Source organism: Haematobia irritans, chromosome 5, assembly GCF_050003625.1.
Source record: "Haematobia irritans isolate KBUSLIRL chromosome 5, ASM5000362v1, whole genome shotgun sequence".
Lineage (NCBI taxonomy): Eukaryota > Metazoa > Arthropoda > Insecta > Diptera > Muscidae > Haematobia > Haematobia irritans.
In genome coordinates this window covers 90,772,081-90,794,694 of record NC_134401.1, presented here as the reverse complement: position 1 = coordinate 90,794,694, position 22,614 = coordinate 90,772,081, and the positions used below count along the sequence as shown (strand labels likewise).

The following is a 22,614-nucleotide window of genomic DNA, read 5'->3' as shown; positions in this document are numbered from 1 at the left end:
GCTAAGGTAGATGATGGTAAATGGAGCCCTACCAAGTATGATAAGGGCTCAAGTAGTGGCCAATGGAATCCATCGAGAGGTGTAAGACGCACTCAATCATTCTCTGGTCAACCAAAACAAAGTTTTCCTTCTCAAGCAACACGTCAATCAGTTTACAACCAGGGCAGAAAACTTCTATACCGCCCAAATACACAAAACTGGCTCCCAACGCAAAGACCTAGCAAACGCCAACCCTACGGATATGTACAACCAACCAAACGAGGACAAATCATACCGGTTGGCAAATAATTAAAGCCACTGCAGAATTATGGAAAAACTTTGAACTCGAATTATCATTGTAACTCTGTTTAGTATTATGACATTATCGCCAAACTTTTGTTTTAATGAACCCCACTTTAATTTTTTTTTGTATGAATTTTAGTCATAACCGGCATTAATTTATATTGGATAAATCTGTAAATTTTTAAATTTCGAATTCTCAACTGTTGAATATATTCATTTTAAATCAAAAACTAAAACAAAAATTTTCAAATAAATCATTTCAATTAGACCTCATATGAATAACTTTTTATTTCAGCTATCATTACATCCAATGAAAATTTTAGCAGAAGAAAAAATATGAGGCATTGTCGAATTCATAAGTTATTGATAAAAACGAGCCCGAGGTCTGGGTTTTTAATTTATTTTTATTCAATATTTCGTCTTTTCATTGAAAGACTTCATCAGGAAAATTTTTCTAAGTATACAAAATTCTGAATATTTCTCAAATTTGTCAAACAAAATGTTTGGAAATAACATCAAATTTTATCATTAGTTTAGATTTGTTCGATTTGGCTACCTTTGGCACGAATAATGGCCTTCAAAAGGGCGAAAAAGCCATCACGCTCTGTACGATAGTGTTTTTGCGGTATGTTAACCCATTTACGGCGGAGCGCCATCTTGAAATGCACGACTCTATGGTACTTATTAATGTCAACCTTATTCTCCAAAATACCCCAGGCGAATTCAGATCCGGATATTTTAGTGAACATTGTGTGGTAGAAATAAAGAGGAACAACTTTTTTAGGCTATTCTTGGTTGAGGCGTACTGAGTGCGATGGTGCCGAGTCCTGTTGGAATGTCCATGGTCAGCGGCCGAAATGTTTCTCTGTCCTTGGCATCAATACTGTATTTATTTATTTGGACTCCACGGTCGATGAATACTAGCTGTGAGCGACCGTCGGCCGTTACGGTGGTCCACACTACAGTTATCAAAAAACCTGTTTTTTTTGAAAGTCGGTGTTTTAAACAAGTATATACGGCCGTAAGTTCGGCCAGGCAGGAGCTTATGTACCCTCCACCACGGATTGCGTAGAAACTTCTACTGAAGACTGTCATCCACAATCGAATTACTTGGGTTGCGGTAACACTTGCCGATGGCAAGGTATCTTAAAACTTCCTAACACCGCCTTCTAAATTACAAGGTAGTCCATACGTAGTATATATTAAACTAAAAAAGGCCGATTAAATACGTATATAATTAAGTTTAAAGTTTCTATAGAAATAAAATTTTGACAACATTTTCTATAGAAATAAAATTTGGAAAAAATTTTCTATAAAAATAAAATTTTCACAAAATTTTGACAAAATTTTCTATAGAAATAAAATTTTTACAAAATTGTCTATAGAAATAAAATTTTGACAAAATTTTCTATAGAAATAAAATTTTGACAAAATTGTCTATAGAAATAAAATTTTGACAAAATTTTCTGTAGAAATAAAATTTTGACAAAATTTTCTATAGAAATAACATTTTGACAATGTTTTCCATAAAAATAAAATTTTGGTAGATTATTTTTGGTTCGAGTGGCAACCATGAATATGAACCGATATGGACCAATTTTTGTGTGATTGGGGATCGGCTATATATAACTATAGACCGATGGGAGCCACCGTGGTGCAATGGTTAGAATGCCCGCCTTGCATACACAAGGTCGTGGGTTCGATTCCTGCTGCGACCGAACACCAAAAAGTTTTTCAGCGGTGGATTATCCCACCTCAGTAATGCTGGTGACATTTCTGAGGGTTTCAAAGCTTCTCTAAGTGGTTTCACTCCAATGTGGAACGCCGTTCGGACTCGGCTATAAAAAGGAGGTCCCTTGTCATTGAGCTTAACATGGAATCGGGCAGCACTCAGTGATAAGAGAGAAGTTCACCACTGTGGTATCACAATGGACTGAATAGTCTAAGTGAGCCTGATACATCGGGCTGCCACATAACCTAACCTAACCTAACTATAGACCGATATGGACCAATTTTGGCATGGATATTAGCGGCTTTATACTAACGTTGCATATTTCAACCGGATCGGATGAATTTTGCCCCTCCAAGAGGCTCCGGAGGACAAATCTGGGAATCGATTTATATGGGGGCTATATATAATTATGGACCAATATTTGCATGGTCATTAGAGAACATATACCAACACTATGTACCAAATTTCAGCCGGATCGGATGAAATTTGATTCTCTTAGAGGCTCCGCAAGCCAAATCGGGGGATCGGTTTATATGGGGGCTATATGTAATTATGGACCGATATGGACCAATTTTTGCATAGTTGTTAGATACCATATACTAAAACCATGTACCAAATTTCAGCCGGATCGGATGAAAATTGTTTCTCTTAGAGGCTCTGCAAGCCAAATCGGGGGATCGGTTTATATGGGGGCTATATATAATTATAGACCGAAGTGAACCAATTTTTTCATGGTTGTTAGAGACCATATACTAACACCATGTACCAAATTTCAGCCGGATCGGATGAAATTTGCTTCTCTTAGAGGCCTCGCAAGCCAAATTTAGGGTCCGTTTATATGGGGGCTATACGTAAAAGTGGACCGATATGGCCCATTTGCAATACTATCTGACCTACATCAATAACAACTACTTGTGCCAAGTTTCAAGTCGATAGCTTGTTTCGTTCGGAAGTTAGCGTGATTTCAACAGACGGACGGACGGACATGCTCAGATCGACTCACCACGACCCAGAATATATATACTTTATGGGGTCTTAGAGCAATATTTCGATGTGTTACAAACGGAATGATAAAGTTAATATACCCCCATCCTATGGTGGAGGGTATAACAAAGTTAATATACCCCCATCCTATGATGGAGGGTATAAAAATAAATTTCGGGCCCAACCGGTTTTTCCAAAAAGTAGCAAAAACGCTTAATTTAATATAAATGAAGAAAAACAAGTACAAATATTTTATGAGTCTCGAAAATCTTGCAAAATATCAGCCAAATCGGTTCAGATTTAGATATAGCTCCCATATATATATATTTCGTCCGATTTAGACTCATATGACCACAGAGGCCAAAGTTTACTACCGATCTTCGTGAAATTTTGCACAGAGGGTAGAATTGGCATTCTACCAATGCTTGGTAAATTTTATTGAAATCGGTTCAGATTTAGATATAGCTCACATATATGGTCTCAAAAGCCCGAGTTTTGCCCTGACTTACTTCAAGTTTTGCACAAGCGGTACTTTTAACGATACTATTGTATGTGCTAAATATGGTCAAAATCGATTCAGATTTAGATATAGCTCCCTTATATATCTTTCGTCCGATTTGAACTTATATGGCCTCAAAATCCAGGGTTTTGCCGTGATTTGCTTCAAATTTCGCACAAGGAGTTCGTTTAGTAGTATTGGTAATTGTGCCAAATTTGGTTAAAATCGGTTCAGATTTATATATGGCTCCGATTTGCACTCATATGACCAGGGGGGCCAAAGTTATACTCCCATTTACGTGAAATTTCGCACAGATAGCAGAATTATTATTCTAACTATACATGTCAAATTTAGTCAAAATCGGTTCAGATTATATATAGCTCCAATATATACGTACACCAGAGTTGGGGAAATATGGTAGACTGTTACACATTTTAGACCCATTTTCAATGGAAGTTTCCTCCAATTAACTGGATAGCGTTAGCCGATTTAAATTTAAATTCTAGAGATTTTGTAGAAGTAAAAAAATTGTCTCCTTTATATAGCTTCCAGCAAATGTGAAGTAGTTGAGATGGTAACACAAATTTTGGCCTACATAGGGGTGAAGGGTATAATATAGTCGGCTAAAGGGATAACAAGTATATACGGCCGTAAGTTCGGCCAGGCCGAATCTTATGTACTCTCCACCATGGATTGCGTACACCGAAAGAATTCTCTTTGTTAATTTTACGAAGAATTCTTCATTAACTATTCTTCGTGAAGTCTTCATTAAAACAACGAAATTTCGCAAATTTTACGAAATTACGAAATATATTCTACATTAACTTTTCTACGTAAAAAGTTCGTACTTTTAACGAAACTTTCTTCAAATTTCATGACTTTTGAGAAGAATTTTTTACGAATTTATGAATATTTTACGAAACATTCTGCGTTAAAATTTCTTCATAAAAAGTACGAAACATTTTCTTTGAAGAAGTCTCATTGAAATTATAAAATTTTCGTTCGGGACATAAAATTGTCTTTGATAATGCGCTTGAGTGTATTCCTTTATTTATTTTTTCAATGCATGTCTATGCTACTTCTCATTTGGGTGATAGGATGTTATGAATAAGAATGAGACAACCAAACTGAAAATTATTCAAAAACTTAAGATGTAAATAGTGGTGACATTTTTTAAACTTTTTACTGCAACCAAATGCACTTTGGACTTTTTATACCCTCCACCATAGGATGGGGGGTATAACTTTGTCATTCCGTTTGTAACACATCGAAATATTGATCTAAGACCCCATAAACTATATATATTCTGGGTGGTGGTGAAATTCTGAGTCGATCTGAGCATGTCCGTCCGTCCGTCCGCCCGTCTGTTGAAATCACGCTAACTTCCGAACGAAAAAAGCTATCGACTTGAAACTTGGCAAAAGTAGTTGTTATTGATGTAGGTCGGATGGTATTGCAAATGGGCCATATCGGTCCATTATAACTATAAACGGACCCCCAAATTTGGCTTGCGAGGCCTCTAAGAGACGCAAATTTCATCCGATCTGGAAATTTGGTATATGGTGTTAGTATATGGTGTTAGTTTCTAACAACCACGCAAAAATTGGTTCACATCGGTCCATAATTATATATAGCCCCCATATAAACCGATCCCCCGATTTGGCTTGCAGAGCCTCTAAGAGAAACAAATTTCATCCGATCCGGCTGAAATTTGGTACATGGTGTTAGTATATGGTCTCTAACAACCATGCAAAAATTGGTTCACATCGGTCCATAATTATATATAGCCGCCATATAAACCGATCCTCCGATTTGGTTTGCGGAGCCTCTAAGAGAAGCAAATTTCATCCGATCCGGCTGAAATTTGGTACATGGTGTTAGTATATGGTCTCTAACAACCATGCAAAAATTGGTTCACATCGGTCCATAATTATATACAGCCCCACATAAACCGATCCCCCGATTTGGCTTGCAGAGCCTCTAAGAGAAACAAATTTCATCCGATGCGTCTGAAATTTGGTACATGGTGTTAGTATATGGTCTCTAACAACCATGCAAAAATTGGTTCACATCGGTCCATAATTATATATAGCCACCATATAAACCGATCCCCCGATTTGGCTTGCAGAGCCTCTAAGAGAAACAAATTTCATCCGATCCGGCTGAAATTTGGTACATGGTGTTAGTATATGGTCTCTAACAACCATGCAAAAATTGGTTTATATCGCTCCATAATTATATATAGCCCCCATATAAACCGATCACCAGATTTGACCTCCGGAGCCTCTTGGAAGACCAAAATTCATCTGATTCAGTTCAAAGTTGGTACGTGATGTTAATATATGGCCTCAAACACCCATGCAAAAATTGGTCGATATTGGTCCATAATTATATATAGGCCCCATATAAACCGATCCCCAGATTTGACCCCCGGAGCAGCATGGAAGAGCAAAATTCTTCCCATTCGGTTGAAATTTTGTACATGATGTTAGTATATGGTATCCAATAACCATGCAGGAATTGGTTCCTATCAGTCCATAATTATATATAGCTCCCATATAAACCGATCGCCAGATTTGACCTCCGGTGCCTTTTGGAGAAGCAAAATTCATCCGATCTGGTTGAAATTTGGTACGTGGTTGTAGTATATGATATTTAACAACCATGCCAAAAGTGGTCCATATCAGTCCATAATCATTTATAGCCCCCATATAAACCGATCCCGAGATTTGGTTTTGGAGCCTCTTGGAGGAGCAAATTTCATCCGAGTGAGTTGAAATTTGTGGATGATAGTCTTTCGTAGAAGTTTCTACGCAATCCATGGTGGAGGGTACATAAGATTCGGCCTGGCCGAACTTACGGCCGTATATACTTGTTATTCTAACTATCAAATTTAGTCAAAATCGGTTCAGATTATATAGCTCCCATATATACGTACACCAGAATTGGGGAAATATGGTAGACTGTTACACATTTTAGACCCATTTTCAATGGAAGTGTCCTCCAATTAACTGGATAGCGTTAGCCGATTTAAATTTTAATTCTAGAGATTTTGTAGAAGTAAAAAAATTGTCTCCTTTATGTTATATAGCTTCCAGCAAATGTGAAGTAGTTGAGATGGTAACACAAATTTTGGCCTACATAGGGTGAAGGGTATAATATAGTCGGCACCGCCCGACTTTAGACTTTCCTTACTTATTTTTACGAACATTGTGTTTCATCCTAGGGCGTTAGTCGATTTAAATTTTAATTCTAGAGTTTTTGTAGAAGTACAAAAAATTGTTTCCATTAAAAGTATTTGTATCTGGAAATGCAAACTTTTATATAGCTTCCAGCAAATGTGAAGTAGTTGAGATGGTAACACAAATGTTTGTCTACATAGTGGTGAAGGGTATAATATAGTCGGCTCCGCCCGACTTTAGACTTTACTTACTTGTTTGTAGTAACATAGTGTGGTACAACTTCTCAATAGTGACGGCACTTTTGCGACCAGTTTTGGATATCGTATACAACTGTTTTCAACGTGGTGGGGATTCTCAGAAGTGCCGTCATATTCACAAAATGTTGGCAGTGTTATAATCAATTGTTAATACTGTATTACCTTTTAGTAATCAGTTGTTTGTATAGTACTACCTATTGTCTTTATCATGAAGTCGACTTGAATTATACAATCGATATTTTACCATCTCTAGAGGACGGCTGTTTGTATTGTTTACATTTTTCTACAAACACCAAAACGTTTAGTGCGATCAATTAAATAATGGCCTCGACTTTGGAACAATACATAAATCACACAGTCTCAATAATAACAGCAGATGGACGAAATTTCATCGGTACATTGAAGGGGTTCGATCAGACCATCAATGTCATCCTGGACGAATCACACGAACGCGTTTTCTCTACTACTGCCGGTATCGAACAAATTGTTTTGGGATTACATATAATCAGAGGCGACAATATTGCAGTAATAGGACAAATAGATGAAACAATTGACTCGCGCCTGGATTTTGCGAATATACGAGGAGAGCCCCTGGGACCTGTGGTACATTGATACAAATATTATATTGTAGAAATGAACTCGTTTATTAAGTAATGTAAAATAACTTGGAATAATATGTTTTGAAATAAAGTTTATTAGTAAATGAACACTAAAATAGAAGTATTAAACTACATAATAAATATTTATAGAAATTCATGGCTCCATTCCTTAAGACAATTATAACAGTCCGATGATTGCTTTGAATTTGCATTACATTTCAATTTCAGCCATTCCTTAAACTGCTCCTCTCGTTTCTTAAACAACAAGAAATATCCAAGTACAACATAGGATTTGTCAATGCCAGCTTGTGCTAAACGAGCACCAAGGACGTGTCCAATACCTGGTAAGTCCGTAACTGGTTTTGCTCTCATGGGTTCTGCTATGAAGTTTCTGTATTTTTTTGTGGTATTAATATTATTCATTTTAAAATGAAAAATTGAAAATTCTTCGAAAGACACTTTGAGAGATTGAGTAAATGATTGATAAATTTTAAATTCTTTGGAATATAAACAAATGGAAATAAACATGTTGTCTGTGATTGTTTTTTTATGTAGCTAGGTTCAATCTTAATTCAATCCACTCTAAAGTGGATCAATATTACTCATATTCGGTAAATTTCTTATATAGTACCAAAAAAGAAATCACTTTTCTAAATTTAAAGTGTCGTATGACCTTGTGACTTTCAGGATTCATAAGGATATTAATCCCTATTTGAATAAACACATGTCCAAATTTATGCCGATTTTTACGCAATTTTGAACTCTATATACCATTTAAAATTTGTGTGTTTTCCGAAGAGAAATGTGTACATTGAATAAGTACTTCGATTTCAATGTACTGATAGGAACTAGGGCCCTTTATTTCCATATCCAAGACATAATATTTCATTGAGCAACTCTTTCCCAATTGCAAAAACATTTCTTCAAATTTTGGTAAACATATACAAAGATTTTTTTTTATTTAATTTTCTCTTCATTCATCCTTACAATCAAAGCATATTTCGTAACAATCTAAATTCTCCAAATTAACCACTGCAATACTCTGGGTTTTACCAAACTTTGGCACACATACCAAACGGGTCTTTTGACCTTGGGTGCCTTCATGTAGAAGCGTTGAGAACTCATCACAATCACCAGCGAAGTAGACATGAGGGCATTCTCTGATGATAAATGGATCTGAAGTTAAATAAGGATAGCATGCCAATGTGTCGGGAGCTGTTGGAGCTATATGACCCCATTGCAGAGTACAACGCAAGGCATCCAGGGGGTTTTCAAAAGCAGTATTTCTTAATAAATCGTTGACGTTTTGTCCAGATGTACCCATAATGAGAGAATCATCAACGTTACAGATATAGGGATTTGTAACGCTTTGAAATGTCTCGTGTTTTGAAGCTCTTGGAAACATACAAACATGAAACGGTTGTTGTGGCATCATAAAATTTGCTGGATCATGTGGGCCCGGCATTACGTCAATGGCCACAGAGCTGGACCAAGCGGCAAACCATTCATCCAATGATTGCATGGCATCTACTACATCCTTGGTATCATTAACTTCCGATTGTAGTGAAGGCAATCTTTTCTCTTCGCTACACTTTACAGAATTTCCAGCTACTATAACTCGAACTATCTTACTTTTGTCACTATCATTGAGAACATTGCCTCGCAACCAATGTTGAAAAAGGTTTAAAGAGTCAACATAATTGAAAGATTGCATTTGGTCCAAACCGGACACCAATATTAATAAACGATCTTCTCCCTTCTTTGGCAATGGTTTTTGAATGCCACCTTCGTAGAAAAGTATTTCCTGAACATCGAAACGGCCGTCTTCTTCTATAAGGCCCATTGCAGCACACACAATACCGGTGGCCAATTCCTCACATTTGACGTTTCCATGTAAACGTACCCGTTGTAATTCATCCTCCAAAATCACTTTATCCTCCGGATCCGAGTAGTGTTGTCTTGGCGGTTGGGGGGCCAATTGATTTTCTTCGGATATTTCTTTTAGAATACTGGGTTTATGAGCTTGGTGTTTATAAATTGTTCCTATAATAATACACTCTTCCTCGTTTTCTTCGCGAAGATCACAAAGCTTTTTAATGGGTACTTTTTTGCCCCAATGTTCTTCTGCTCGCTTTGCCATAAATCCCGTCATTTCAGCCAAGCGATGTGAATATAAATGGAAAAACTGGCGTTGATAGTCAAAAGACTTGACCAGAAATTTATGGGAATAATTTTCGTATTTGTGTGACGACATAATTTTCCTGGGATAGTCAATGGCTCCTATTGATATTGAATGCTGCTGTTGTTTTTGCAAATTTTGTTTACATTTGAGCGCCAAGTTATCTCCATTGAGAAATCGATAACAGTGTTATCGAATACTTGTGGTTGATGGGGAGTGAAAGGGAAGTTGTGTAAAGAATTAAAACTATGGGGTAGGCAAAGCCTCATAGCATTCCATATCGTATTTATTTACAATTTTCTAATAATGCAAGTCTTTTAGATATGTACATTAATTTGATTAGCATGTGAACCCCCCTTAATATTCTCGATAACACCCATTACCTAGAGATGACAATTCATCGATAATGTTTCATTACCAAATTGCTTATTTATCTACCTCTTCGTCATTTGTTCCCTTTAAACATACATACCAATTTGGCTGTAATGTGTTCTTAATTGTAAGGCATCCAGTTTTCCTTCTAAGCAATCATACAAATAGAAACATTTGAATATGTCCACTGTTAATGAACGAATTGATAATTTAAAAGAAGAAGCATCCGAACTGCGAAAGGAAGTTCGAGATCTGAAAGGTAAGCCACGACAATAGTAATAGCATCTTGGCAAATTAGTAATTATGGAAAAAATTTCTAGAAACCTTGCAGCAGCAAAACGATCTAATCATTAATTTACTCAAACGACAAAATAATTTATTGCTTGCGGATACGACACCAAGCCAATCGGCCAGACATTCATCCCTTCAAGGACGAAGTTCTTCGGAATTTGTGCGCCGTTTCCCCATTCCCTCGATAGAAGCTTTGGAAAAGTATGAATCGGAGCTGAATGATGATAACATGCAACAAAATGTAAGTTCAAAAAAATATTCAGTTTTATTTAGCCTAGAGTTGATAAATCCATTTGGTTACACGTTTACTTCTGTTCAGAATTATAGTTATAACGAAAAGGACATATGTATGTTCTTGTGTTGAATTCGGAGTTCTTGTAGCATCTATGTAGCATAAAGGAAAAGTAATTGGGCTTCTGAATTCAAGATGTAAATTTAGGAATTCTCAGAGAATCTTATCTTTATATCCCTATTTTCAACCAAACTTCATATAGACCAATAATTTTCAAAATCTGTCATTTTGTGAGGCATTCAGATATCACAAAATTAGAAATCCTGAGCATGTCTGTTAGTTTATAAAGCAAAGTTCATGTGCTTCCATAAAAATTCATGTAAAAAATTATCTTTGATTTACTAGGAGTTTGGTACTTAACAATCTTTGCACCCTCTAACAAATATGATCTATATAATTCCCTAATCATATATCACCATCAAGTCAGTGCATGAGACTTCCTGATTCTCTTCATTTTTCATCACATCACATTTTCATTTCATTTATTTTTGTTTGATTCCAAGTTATGGCAATACACACTGTAAAATATCGATCGTAAACAGCACTATTAAAGCAACGAAAAATAAACTGATTTCTTACTGACCTAAAGTGGCTTCGTGGGAAGGGTAGTGAACTACGGTTGCCACAGTTGGTAGAATTCTACTAAAAATGGTAGATTTTTTACTGTTTGGTAGATTGGTAGAATTCTTGATGTTTTTGCGATAAAAATAAATTTTGACAACATTTTCTATAGAAATAAAATCAAAAAAAATTCAATAGAAATAAAATTTTGCCAAAATATTCTAAAGAAACAAAATTTTGCCAAAATATTCTATAGAAATAAAATTTTGCAAAATGTTTTTTTAGGCATAAAATTTTGCAAAAAGTTTCTATAAAAATAAAATTGTGCAATAATTTTCTATAGAAATTAAATTTTGCAAAAATGTTTATAGAAATAAAATTTTGACAAAATATTTTATAGCCATAAAATATTAACAATTTTTTTATAAATTAACTATAAAAGATATGTATCTTTCGAATCAAAAAATGTATACTAACCACAAAATTGTTCTACAACTTCAAAAAAAGTTTTTTTTTAATGTAGATTTTTGATCAAATTTTCTTCAAATTGTGGTTGATTATTTTTTGGCACGAATGGCAACCGTGTTGTGAATCCGTATTTACTATTCTATAAAACTTTAAACCCCTTACGACTAAAAAGATAGACTAGGTACTTTTAGCCCAACTAAGATCAGGCAAGTGCAGCCGCCTCAATTACTACCTATCAGTGATTGATAGCAGCATAGCTAACGTGTGTCCCATTTATAACCAAGGGCCATATGGTACTGGTTATCCTTTCGCTTGCCCAGCTAAACCTACCCGACTCACCACCAGATCACTCTGGACACATCCCATCATTGTCGCAGAGTTCCTTGATCTGGATACTAGTTGAAGTATCAACGCATAGAACAAAATGGATGAAACTACATTAAAAACTGTTACAACAAAAACTAGATGTTCTTAGCTGATTGTATCTGGATCAAGCGCCACTAGAACCTTTAAAGGACATCTACTGTAGTACTTTATGCTGTAATGTTTCACTTAAAGGCTAACAGTTGCAACAAAATCCAAGAGGTGCCTTTGCTACTGGCGAGAGAATATAGATTGACTTCAATGATTCATATTTGCACTAGTTGTCAAGCTTCTTCACTCAATTACTTTAGCCTTTCTCCAAGATGTCGTAATGATATTCCAGGCATGTACATGCGCATGGGCACCCATATTAAATGAATATTAATTGTCCAACTATCTCGTTAAAGGATTTTACGCAATCAATGTCTGGGATTAAAAAAAAAAATAAATCTATAGTTTAACCAGCTCTAAGTATGTTGTACCAAAAATTAGCATTTCAGATGCGTCAGCAATCCAAATGAAAGTGTTTTTTTTTTTATTTGTAAATTTACAATTACTTATTTTAATTTTATCCTCTACAGATCCATATTATGGAGAATCTTTTATATCCACAAGGATTACTAAAGAATATAGTAAATATTCTTACCGACGATGTTATTATGGAATCAAATGTCGATGGACTTCACAATAAAAAGAGGCTAATGAATTACCCAAAATTCATTGATGTAATGTATAGTAAGTATATCATAAATGTGTCTTGTATAATAATAGTTTTATTTGATTCTTTTAAGATGCTTGCAACAACAAAGCGGATTACTCCAAAAAGGAATTTCTTAATGAACTCAGATGTGCAATAAAAAAATCGAAAAATCGCTGCCATAAAAACAATTGTGTAGCTCGGCAAAAACTTCGTGAATGTACTACAGTAGCGGAAATACCAATGGATATCATAAAATCCGAAGAAATGCCTTTTGACTAGCATTGCAATATGTGCATTTGTAGATATATAATACCAAATAAGTACAAGAATTTTTTTTTAACAATAATATAGTAATTTGCGAAATGGATGCTTAATATTTTTAATGTTTAGTTGGTTTTTATCGTTTATTTAAATAAAAAAATAAGAAAACCTTACTAACCCCCGTTTCCGATATTCGGAATAGCAAATAGCAACAATTTATTTTTCTTATATCGAAATTTTTTAATTATCTCTGATTGTCATCTAATTTCAATTTGAATTTTCCAGTAAATAAAACTATATTTCCAAGTTTATTATACGTTTAAATGTTATGAAAACATTGCCAAATGAAAATTTTGTGATTTGCGATTCCGAATATTGGAACAGTAGAAATTCTTCAAACACACAATCCCTCTAGAAGTCCTTAAAATTAAAATGGTTTTTTAATTTAATAAAAAGTTCTATGGTCAACAAAGGATATTGTATGTCTTTTGGATCCCCTTCTTGCTTTCATATTCGGTCCTCTCACAAAGGATATATTTTTTTAAAATACTAGGTCGTCGTGAATTCATAATTCTCGAATTTTATTATTGAATCTGTTTGGGATGTCTCATCTTGGCAATCATTTTCATCAAAGTTATTCGATTCGTAGCCATATTCATCATCTGATCCCATTAGCTCATGTTGTGTTCTCTTCGACTTTGCAGTATGTAGACCTCTCCTTCTAAATTCACGACTTTTTGCTAGTTTTAATCCGCGTCGGATATCATTTAAAAAGGATTTCAATCCATAACCATCTACATAAACAGCTTCTAAAAAAATATATAACAAATTATATAGGAGAAAGAAAATACCCTTAAAATTGACCATCCCAATGTATTATTGATTCAAAATTTGAAAATAAGTAATACTTACGAAATAGGACATTCATAAATTTTTTATATTTCTGAAGCCTCGTTTTGCCATGAATTCCTTCCAAATTGCATTCCATCATTACTTCGATGGAAAACACTTGTCCAATATTGCTTATAATACCTTTGGGTAATAATATTGTCTCGAGTACTTCAACCTTATGAAAAAAGTATACATTTTTAAATTAATTTTATGATTTTACACTAAATCGCTTTTACACACAATATCTGGAATATTAGAATCATCCAACGTTGCTTCCAAATTTTCTAAATCTGCTAACGTTGCAACTGGAAACAGATTGGAATAGTCTATCTGGCCCTTTCGTATCTCCTTTGGAGGTGAGCATTTAAAACGGTTCAAGGGCTTTTTGATTTTAGGTAGCTGGTGGATTAATGCCAAGATTTTGGCATTTTGTTTCATCAGCACATCTAGAGAATAAATATTATTTCTTTTCTCAGAAATATTTGTACCCACAAAAATCATCACAACTCACATCGTAATTCGTTGACATCGTTTTTTAATGCGCCCATCTCCTTTTCTAATTCGTCAAGGCTTGTGTGCACTACATCTTTACCCTTTAGTTCATCCAGTTCTTGTTTAAGCGATGTTGTTAATTTTATAAGTTCTTCCACTTTTGCAGCCAGATCCATTATTTATGTTAACTTCAAGTCAATAAAGGCAATACAATTATTAGAGATGGCAAAATAATATAAACAAATGTCATCGATAACAGCAGAGATATGCAACGATAGGGAATCCCTATTAGTGATGTCAACCAGGTTACACTTTCTATAAGGTAGCAGTGTTAGGTCATCTTATTTAAAGAGATTTAGCATTATACCCAAAATAACACAACTTATGGCGTTTTCTTTTCTTGTAAAAAATGCACACTTTTTTTGCATTTTGCCCGGAAAATGTACTCTTTAGGTTCTTTTCTAAAAAAAAACAGGCAAAAGTGCGAAAAGGCTTCGAATTCTGTTGTGAAAATAGCGCCACGCATAGAGGCAAATTACGGGCATTTTCAGCACTGCCAACAAACGAGAGTGCTGCCATTGCCCTGTTTCCTTCTTTGAATTCTTTTCTGCCCGCTGAAATGATAGCATTTTTTTAGGTTGCTGGTAACATTTTAAAAATGCGCATTCTGTACAGACAAAATGAAGGCAAAGCACTTTTTTCAGAAAAGAAAACACCATTAGATTTTCAATGTGGAAATATCAGTTGTCATCTCCGACTGGGATAAAGTTCAATTTTATTCCAATCGCTACAATAGTCTCTTATATGACACTTAAACAATCGCCAACTGTGATGGGAAATGTACCAAAAAATATTTTTTAAAGTATTTTTCCATCACCATTTTGATATTTTGCGAAACAACGAGAGCAATAGCTTCTTAAAAATTGTTTGGAGAAAGCCAAAAGTCACCACAGAAATTGCTATTACGCTTAATCACCTTTCACAAATATATTGGTGAAAAATGATCGAAATTCAGATATTTTTTCAAACATGCTGCCTCGATGAATGATATAAAACTGGCTGTCAGATTCTTCACTTGAAAAGCGAAAATAGCTGTTGAGAATTTTATACATTCGATCATTAGCGTAGCTAGACAATTTTCCTAGGGGGGGCTATAGCCCCCCTAGAAAAAAAATAATAGACTGAACTTCAGTTCGATTCATGTTTTATTTTATAAAAATTAATAAAAAATCAGACTTCAATATAACTCGACAATTAATTTATAAAAAAGTAACTAAAAGTAGCTCCACACTTTTTCCCAGCAAAAAAATTTTTGTGTTGTGTTTCTAAAAGCACAACTGTAAAATCACATCCAAAAATGTCTTCACAAAGAAGTTAATTATTTTAAATACGCAGGAAGTTGTTTTGATTCAATTTTTTATAACTAATTTTTTCTTTAATGGGTATTTTTTTTTGTTTTTAATGGGTTGTTGTTGTTGTAACAGTTTATTGTGATTTCATCCATTTTTATGTTATACGCTTTGGTATTCAGCTTATGGCCAGATCGAGGAACTCTGCGACGTGTTGTGTTTTTAATGGGTAATTTTTTTGTAAAGGCCGGTATGCACCTCTAGCGAAAAATTTCATTCCCATAAGAAATGCATTGCTATTTATGCTAACGAAATTTTCGGTAGCGTTCAATTTTGTAAGCTGGTACGCACCTCTAATGAAAATAACAGGGTTGTCAAAAGCATATTTTGGCAGCAAACATTTAATTTATTACAATCATTGTGTGCGTAAAAGTTTTAAAAGGTCTGTAAATAATAAACAATTTATTTGAGGAATATTTGGAACATATATTAACAATTTTTAAAAGCGATTAGCTGGTTTAAAATTTATGTACACAGCCCTGTTTTTTTGTTGTAGACTTAAATAAATTTTTGCTACCGAAAATTTCGCTAGAGGTGCATACCGGCCTTAATGGATTAAAAAAGAGTAAAAGTTTATAAAATGGTACAAATTTTTCAAATTTTGCCGCAAAAATGCTAATCCATTCTAGAAAATTTTAATATTTTAATAATTTTTGAAAATATTCGATAAACAAGCTTTATAATGCATTAAAAATCATAAAAACTTTTATTCGGGAAAATATCACAAAATTCACGTTATAGTAAAGAAACCAACTTACAATTTAGAAGACAATGTTAGGAAATAAAATCGGCAACTGCTACCACAATGCAAAGTCGTAAATAGGTTTTCAAATTCTGGGGGGGGCTAAAATTTTTCTGGGGGGGTCTAAGCCCCCTCCCCAGAGGCCTTCCTACGCTTATGCATTCGATGTATTTTTGGAATAAATTGAGAAAAAAGAAATTATACAAATCTAAATACAATATTTTTATAAAATCTTATATTTATATATTTGTAGAAGCATATAAAAGATACTCTAAAGGCCGACACACAATGAACACGCAGCTTAATTCTTCGCTTTTTTCTTTGCTTCGAAAAAAGTTGATAGGTTCATAATTATATGAGAGTGCTCACAATAAATATAAGCTTGGCGCCGAAGCGTGAAAATAAGTTAAATAAATTTTAACTTTTTCGGCTTCTATAGGCTGCTTTGCTTTTGACGTTAAAAACATTTGTTGCTTCCAGGTTTGTATATGGAAATATAATTTTGTTTATGTTTATGAAGCGACAAATATGATTTTCTATGTGTGTTGGAAAAAATTAAGCCGCTTTAAAGCAAAGAAAAGAGCTAAAACATACGCCTGCTTTTTTCATTGTGTTTCGGCCTTAAGGTGTGTACTATGTTCCTTTTTCGAGTTGAAAACCACTTTATTTTCGCGATTACTTTTCCTTAAATAATCAAAATTATAAATGAAAACAAACTTATTCCTGTAAAGTCTTGCCGAAATCTAGGGGAACAAGAAACTGTGCATAAATTGAGTTAATTTATCTGATTTATATTGAACTGTTTTAATAAAGTAACCGCGAAAATTTCAACGCGAAAAGCGAACATAGTACTTACCTTTAACTGTCAGTTTAAAAATGTAAATGTAACTTTTTGGGCTTTGTTAGACTGTTTTGTTTTTGACGTTAAAAACATTTGTTGCTTCCAGTTTTGTAATTGAAAATATAAATTTGTTTACGTTTATGAAGCGAGCATTGCGCTTTTCTATGTGTATTGGAAAAAATAAAGCCGCTTTAAAGCAAAGAAAAAAGGTAAAGTATACGCCTGCTTTTTTTTCTTTGTGTTTCGGCCTTAAGAACTTTTTAATTAAATAAACTTGGCGTAATAAAACTTCTTAATAGTGACGGAGCTTTTCCGATGAAATTTAAATATACGACTGTTTTAGACATGGTGGCGATTATAAGAAGTGCTGTCACTGCTTAGAATAGTAATCAGTTTGAGGATTAACTTGAGAAATTGTTGCGTATGCTTTGAATTCTATTGTTTAGTGTATGTCTATTTTTTGAACGCGTTTTTCTTAAAAATTTCTCGAATTGAATTCTTAGTATATGTTTTATAACGTGTTGAATATAACAATATCACCAATACATTTTTTGAGTAGGATGGTAACGAAATTAGTTCCATAATATTGTATTAAAGAATACACTTTTTCTATCTTTCTTTACAGGTAGTTTAATTTTAAATCGTTTTCAGTCAATCAAAATCAATTTGAAGCATGTTAAAGGATGTGTTGAATGTAAGCAGTCTATAAGCTTGATTGAATTAAAGTTGAGAAGTGGGTCTACTCACATGTTGGGTTTCCTTTGAAAAAATATCTTCCTTGTGTTAATTGGTAATGAATAAATTGAATTCGAAATTTGGCAACCCTGCACAAAATTTAAGTTAACGGGATTTTCTAAATACGTCATTTGCCTTTTGGTTGAAAACTTTCTGGTTAGTGATTGATTTACTATCTAATTTATTTTATTACCATTTATTTATTTGACTATTCATAGAAGTCATTTTCTCATCTCATAATGAGTTCAACGGCCAATTCTAGGCAAAAATCTCGTGGCCGAGCAGTCAAGAAAAGCAATGTGAATATTGCTCAAGAGCCCGAGTGGACAGTGGTCAATAAAAAAGAGGAAGATCCCTGTGACTGCTTATTTGAGAATTGCGAAGGATGCTGGTATCCATGCAGAATGTGTGGTAGTACAAAATGTTCGCCTTTTTGCCGCGAAAGTCGAAAAGAATCGCTGGTACTACCAACTACTGTCGAGTGGAGGAAAAGTTATTAATGCAATTACGTACGTTGGTAAAAACGTACAACATTGACAACTAAAATTTATTAACTCTGACTTCATTTATGTAAATAATAACATATATGTATATATTAAACATGGTGAGTTTTATTACATATATAGTCTTGATGTAAATGGTCTCGTCGATGAAAATCGAAAATCGCTTTGAGATAGAAAGACAATGCAGGATAAAAGCCAATTTTATGTTAAAGGCTTTGGGGGCATATATGTTGGAGTAGAAGCCGTTAGAACTAAAGTGACTAAGATGAGCAAGACAGATCTCATATCAGTGTTGATATGCTGCTAGAGAATGATTAAGTTGGACACAAATTCTTGATCCCAAACCAGAGAGAATTACCTCGGGGAGATTCCTAAACTTTCTCGTATTCAAATTAATACGAAAAAAATGTGACTAAATGAAAATTGGACATAGTTGCCCTCCAACTTGTGCTATATTTGAAGATTAGAATTTAAGATTTACTTCTCAAGTACTTATTAGCGTTTTCTCATCCTCCGGTTAGTATTTAAATGAGATTAAAACAAATGTTAGTAAACTTTTTTGGTGCAATAAAGGTCCCTTAGAAACCATATTTTTTAATTTTTGAACATTGCCATTTGGTCTGGGCCATTCTGGACTCGAGTTTTAATGTTGGATATAGGTCTAATATAAACCGATCTCCCGATTTTATACCTCGAGCGCAAATAAATCAATACAAGAAAAATAGGCTTTAAGTAGGCCTGCTTATAATCGCAATTGTCAACGTTTCATTTGTCCATATAAACCGATCTCCCGATTAAATTTCTTACGCACCTAAGTCTTAAAATCACACAAATTTTAAATGTAACGTTATTCCAAAGTCGCTAAGAGAAATTGGAATTATGTTATAGACCTACCTTGGAATTTTCTATTTATACGATACGTCTCAGATTTAGAATCTGGTGTTATTTTCACCCATAATACCAAAGTGAGATATTACAAGCCTGTAGTGATATCTCAGGCTAATAAAAATTTAATAAATGAATATTTCATTTCAAATTAATCCTTTTTAATCCACTTGTTTTTATGCACTGTCCCATCTCCCACTTTTGACGACTTTTCACACAAAGATATTATAAGTATTTGTTTTTATTTCTCCGATATAAATAAATATTATTAACATATTATTTTTTTTAAATAATAGAGCTTTGTGACCATTGATGAACCTCTGTGGGTAGAGCCTGATATCGTTGAACAGCTTGATTTATTTGAGCATAAGTCAAGGCTAATTTGTGCATTTCAAACTCTTTTTGCACTTTACATGTTGTCGCTGTTAACGGCAGAACGAGTTCAGTTTTCCTTAAATGTTCAAATGCTTTCAATGCCACTGGTCTTTCTATTCCCTGCATTGTGGATGAAACCTTTGCAAATTTATGAAATCTTGAGAAAATAATTTCAAAGTTGAAAGGATCCCGATCGTAAATTTCAGAATGATGTTTTATCGCTATAACGAGACAAAGCTCCAATACAGATAAACCGCATAAAAACTCCACTTTTTCGTCGACCTCATAGGAAGCAGCTAACTGGGAAACATTTTCAGGAGTGATTTGCGTATTAATCGGGGAGGATTCCCTCATTTGCGCCACCAAACGAAATATAAAAATTTTAAGGAAAGCCTGACTCACATCGAAATCAAAAAGAGCTTGTAGAGATTTGTTAACGGTTGTGTTTTTCACTAAACCCGCGATGTGTTTGTTCCATGAATCTGTAAATTTCTTATTAAACTTGTATTTAGAAGGCTGGAAATGGTTCCGATGGAATGTCATTTCATTGGACTGCAAATTTTTTAGGCTTGCCACTCTCTCCGAATGCTCCTTTAATTGTTTTTCACTGGGTATGCTTAAAAGATCGCCGAAAAGGTTAATATACTCCTCGAAATCTTCTCCGTTGGGAAATATGAAGACTTGACGATGGGAAAATCTAGACTTGACACGCTTTTCTAATAATTCTATAACATCTAATCTACAAGTAATACCCAGTACGCATATAGGGGCTTGGGCACTTTGTGATACATCGAAGAGATTATACAAGAGGGTTTGGTTGTGATGTGAGCAAAACAGATCGAATTCATCTAAAATAAAGACGACACTTTTTGATCGTTTGTTACCGGCCTTCAAACATGCCAATAAAAATGCCAAGTTCTCCGCAAACGAACCAAACACTTTGCCATCCGTTGCATTTTCAAGCTGCATTTGTACGGTAACAGATTTGAGGGCCAAACGATCATCTGTGTGTAGATTGCCATTTAGGTGGACGATCAGAGTGTTTTGTATGAAGTCCTTGTTCTTCATAAGGTCAGTCAGAACAGCGTTTATTAGCTGAAAATTAATTACGATTTAACTAACACCGCAAGCGCATCTATTCATAAATACTTACTGTTGTTTTTCCTGATCCTCGTGGTCCTATTAATAATAATGAATTGGATTCTCCCATTTCAGCTGTCCTTTTGAGTAATTGCCGTATATTATCGCGTTCATTTTCATGGCCACGAAATGTACTATAATCACGCATTAAACGTTCTTTAAGAAATTTTCTTGTTTTCAATATCTCCTCGCTATCATCGGGCATTTTCTGTGTGATTTTATGTAGACAATTTTGTGATTTAATATAATTATTTGGTTGTTTACAATATGTTTGTTTACTATACACGGACCGCCAATTTTAGTGATGACACAATAAACGATAACCGCAGATCGATTAGATACATTGTTGCCATTTACAATTGTTTTCTCTCCTCACGAAACAATAGGGCTGTTTTCTTTTAGCACTGGATACCCTAAGCCGTCAAGGACTAAAAGAAAACAGAGTACTCGTTTATCCAGGACATCTCCAAAAATATGCAACACTGTCATCAGCTGTTCAAAAACAATCACAGAAAAGAAGTGAAATCTTGCATTTTTAATGTATGAAATGCTCCAATTAGTAATAAATATTTACTGCTGCGATTATTTATGACACTATACCACTTTGAATTACATGTTTTTCGATAAATTAGTCACAATAAAGTGCTATTGTGAATCGTTGAAGCGTCACTTTATCAAAACACAATCTGGCAAGATCGGCGCGACTTGCACTGATGAGATGTTCTGGATAGAACACCAGTGCAACCCATACAAATGTTGTATCCAGTGCAAAAAGAAAACAGCCCTTAAGGCCGGTACTCTGTTCGATTTTCGCGTTGAAACTTCATACAAAATTAAAAAAATGCGAAAAACTAGTGAAATTTTCCATTTGTGGTACTTTGTTTTTTTCGAGTTGAAAAACTGACGTTTATAGCATGACGCCATTTGCAATGTGAATTAAGAAATAATTTATTTATTAAAACTATTTGTGTGAGTTTATAACACAAACACGGATTATATTTTTGTTCCGAAACTATACAAAGGATCAAAGGAGTAGCAGATCAATTGCCCAAGGAAAATAAAATGTTAATTTTGTAATAATAAGCAGCAACCACCAACTTAATTCAATATCGCTCCCTGTAAAATAGCGCTCCAAGTTACCTAAATAAACCCCGCTTTCTATGTGCGAAATAATGGTTTCTATAAAAAATTGTCACAAGAATGAACATAGTACCGGCCTTTATGTTGATTTATAAGTTGCAATTCTTCTAAAGGGTGATTTGTTAAGAGCTTGATAACTTTTTTTAAAAAAAAAAACGCATAAAATTTGCAAAATCTCATCGGTTCTTTATTTGAAACGTTAGATTGGTCCATGACATTTACTTTTTGAAGATAATTTCATTTAAATGTTGACCGCGGCTGCGTCTTAGGTGGTCCATTCGGAAAGTCCAATTTTGGGCAACTTTTTCGAGCATTTCGGCCGGAATAGCCCGAATTTCTTCGGAAATGTTGTCTTCCAAAGCTGGAATAGTTGCTGGCTTATTTCTGTAGACTTTAGACTTGACGTAGCCCCACAAAAAATAGTCTAAAGGCGTCAAAT

At 34.3% G+C, this 22,614-nt stretch overlaps 6 protein-coding genes and 1 long non-coding RNA gene across 7 annotated transcripts; 3 read left to right on the top strand and 4 right to left on the bottom strand.

Moving 5' to 3' along the window:
- Positions 1-7,181: 7,181 nt before the first annotated feature.
- Positions 7,182-7,656, top strand: LOC142238303 (U6 snRNA-associated Sm-like protein LSm8). The gene has a single exon (XM_075309908.1). The coding sequence runs from the start codon at positions 7,258-7,260 to the stop codon at positions 7,546-7,548; it is 291 nt and encodes a 96-aa protein (XP_075166023.1). The 5' UTR covers positions 7,182-7,257; the 3' UTR covers positions 7,549-7,656.
- Positions 7,215-7,984, bottom strand: LOC142238304 (barrier-to-autointegration factor-like). The gene has a single exon (XM_075309909.1). The coding sequence runs from the start codon at positions 7,956-7,958 to the stop codon at positions 7,680-7,682; it is 279 nt and encodes a 92-aa protein (XP_075166024.1). The 5' UTR covers positions 7,959-7,984; the 3' UTR covers positions 7,215-7,679.
- Positions 7,985-8,463: 479 nt separating this feature from the next.
- On the bottom strand, positions 8,464-9,890 carry PolD2 (DNA polymerase delta subunit 2). The gene has a single exon (XM_075310048.1). The coding sequence runs from the start codon at positions 9,787-9,789 to the stop codon at positions 8,509-8,511; it is 1,281 nt and encodes a 426-aa protein (XP_075166163.1). The 5' UTR covers positions 9,790-9,890; the 3' UTR covers positions 8,464-8,508.
- A 235-nt stretch (positions 9,891-10,125) lies between these two features.
- Positions 10,126-13,195, top strand: LOC142238411 (uncharacterized). The gene is made up of 4 exons (XM_075310050.1): positions 10,126-10,345; positions 10,407-10,618; positions 12,643-12,796; positions 12,853-13,195. Exons 1-4 carry the CDS (start codon positions 10,267-10,269, stop codon positions 13,038-13,040), a joined length of 633 nt encoding a protein of 210 aa, XP_075166165.1. The 5' UTR covers positions 10,126-10,266; the 3' UTR covers positions 13,041-13,195.
- Positions 13,196-13,449: 254 nt separating this feature from the next.
- Positions 13,450-14,613, bottom strand: LOC142238409 (uncharacterized). The gene is made up of 4 exons (XM_075310049.1): positions 14,425-14,613; positions 14,154-14,359; positions 13,935-14,088; positions 13,450-13,831 (listed from the first exon to the last, which is right to left on the bottom strand). Exons 1-4 carry the CDS (start codon positions 14,579-14,581, stop codon positions 13,572-13,574), a joined length of 777 nt encoding a protein of 258 aa, XP_075166164.1. The 5' UTR covers positions 14,582-14,613; the 3' UTR covers positions 13,450-13,571.
- Positions 14,614-18,057: 3,444 nt separating this feature from the next.
- Positions 18,058-18,732, top strand: LOC142239326 (uncharacterized). The gene is made up of 2 exons (XR_012722992.1): positions 18,058-18,288; positions 18,351-18,732. It is a non-coding gene; the product is annotated as an uncharacterized LOC142239326 (long non-coding RNA).
- Positions 18,733-19,745: 1,013 nt separating this feature from the next.
- Orc4 (origin recognition complex subunit 4) lies at positions 19,746-21,354 on the bottom strand. The gene is made up of 2 exons (XM_075312322.1): positions 21,049-21,354; positions 19,746-20,990 (listed from the first exon to the last, which is right to left on the bottom strand). The coding sequence occupies exons 1-2, from the start codon at positions 21,238-21,240 to the stop codon at positions 19,806-19,808; spliced, it is 1,377 nt and encodes a 458-aa protein (XP_075168437.1). The 5' UTR covers positions 21,241-21,354; the 3' UTR covers positions 19,746-19,805.
- Between the last annotated feature and the right edge of the window lie 1,260 nt (positions 21,355-22,614).

What these genes read in the sequence shown, in the direction of transcription:
- LOC142238303 (XM_075309908.1), top strand. Translation starts at nt 7,258, where the DNA reads ATGGCCTCGACTTTGGAACAATACATAAATCACACAGTCTCAATAATA.
- LOC142238304 (XM_075309909.1), bottom strand. Translation starts at nt 7,958, where the DNA reads ATGAATAATATTAATACCACAAAAAAATACAGAAACTTCATAGCAGAA.
- PolD2 (XM_075310048.1), bottom strand. Translation starts at nt 9,789, where the DNA reads ATGTCGTCACACAAATACGAAAATTATTCCCATAAATTTCTGGTCAAG.
- LOC142238411 (XM_075310050.1), top strand. Translation starts at nt 10,267, where the DNA reads ATGTCCACTGTTAATGAACGAATTGATAATTTAAAAGAAGAAGCATCC. An exon ending in ATGATAACATGCAACAAAAT is followed by an intron (nt 10,619 to 12,642) that starts GTAAGTTCAAAA and finishes TATCCTCTACAG; the next exon opens with ATCCATATTATGGAGAATCT. An exon ending in ATTCATTGATGTAATGTATA is followed by an intron (nt 12,797 to 12,852) that starts GTAAGTATATCA and finishes GATTCTTTTAAG; the next exon opens with ATGCTTGCAACAACAAAGCG.
- LOC142238409 (XM_075310049.1), bottom strand. Translation starts at nt 14,581, where the DNA reads ATGGATCTGGCTGCAAAAGTGGAAGAACTTATAAAATTAACAACATCG. An exon ending in CGATGTCAACGAATTACGAT is followed by an intron (nt 14,360 to 14,424) that starts GTGAGTTGTGAT and finishes TTTATTCTCTAG; the next exon opens with ATGTGCTGATGAAACAAAAT. An exon ending in ATTCTAATATTCCAGATATT is followed by an intron (nt 14,089 to 14,153) that starts GTGTGTAAAAGC and finishes TTTTTTCATAAG; the next exon opens with GTTGAAGTACTCGAGACAAT.
- Orc4 (XM_075312322.1), bottom strand. Translation starts at nt 21,240, where the DNA reads ATGCCCGATGATAGCGAGGAGATATTGAAAACAAGAAAATTTCTTAAA. An exon ending in GAGGATCAGGAAAAACAACA is followed by an intron (nt 20,991 to 21,048) that starts GTAAGTATTTAT and finishes ATTAATTTTCAG; the next exon opens with CTAATAAACGCTGTTCTGAC.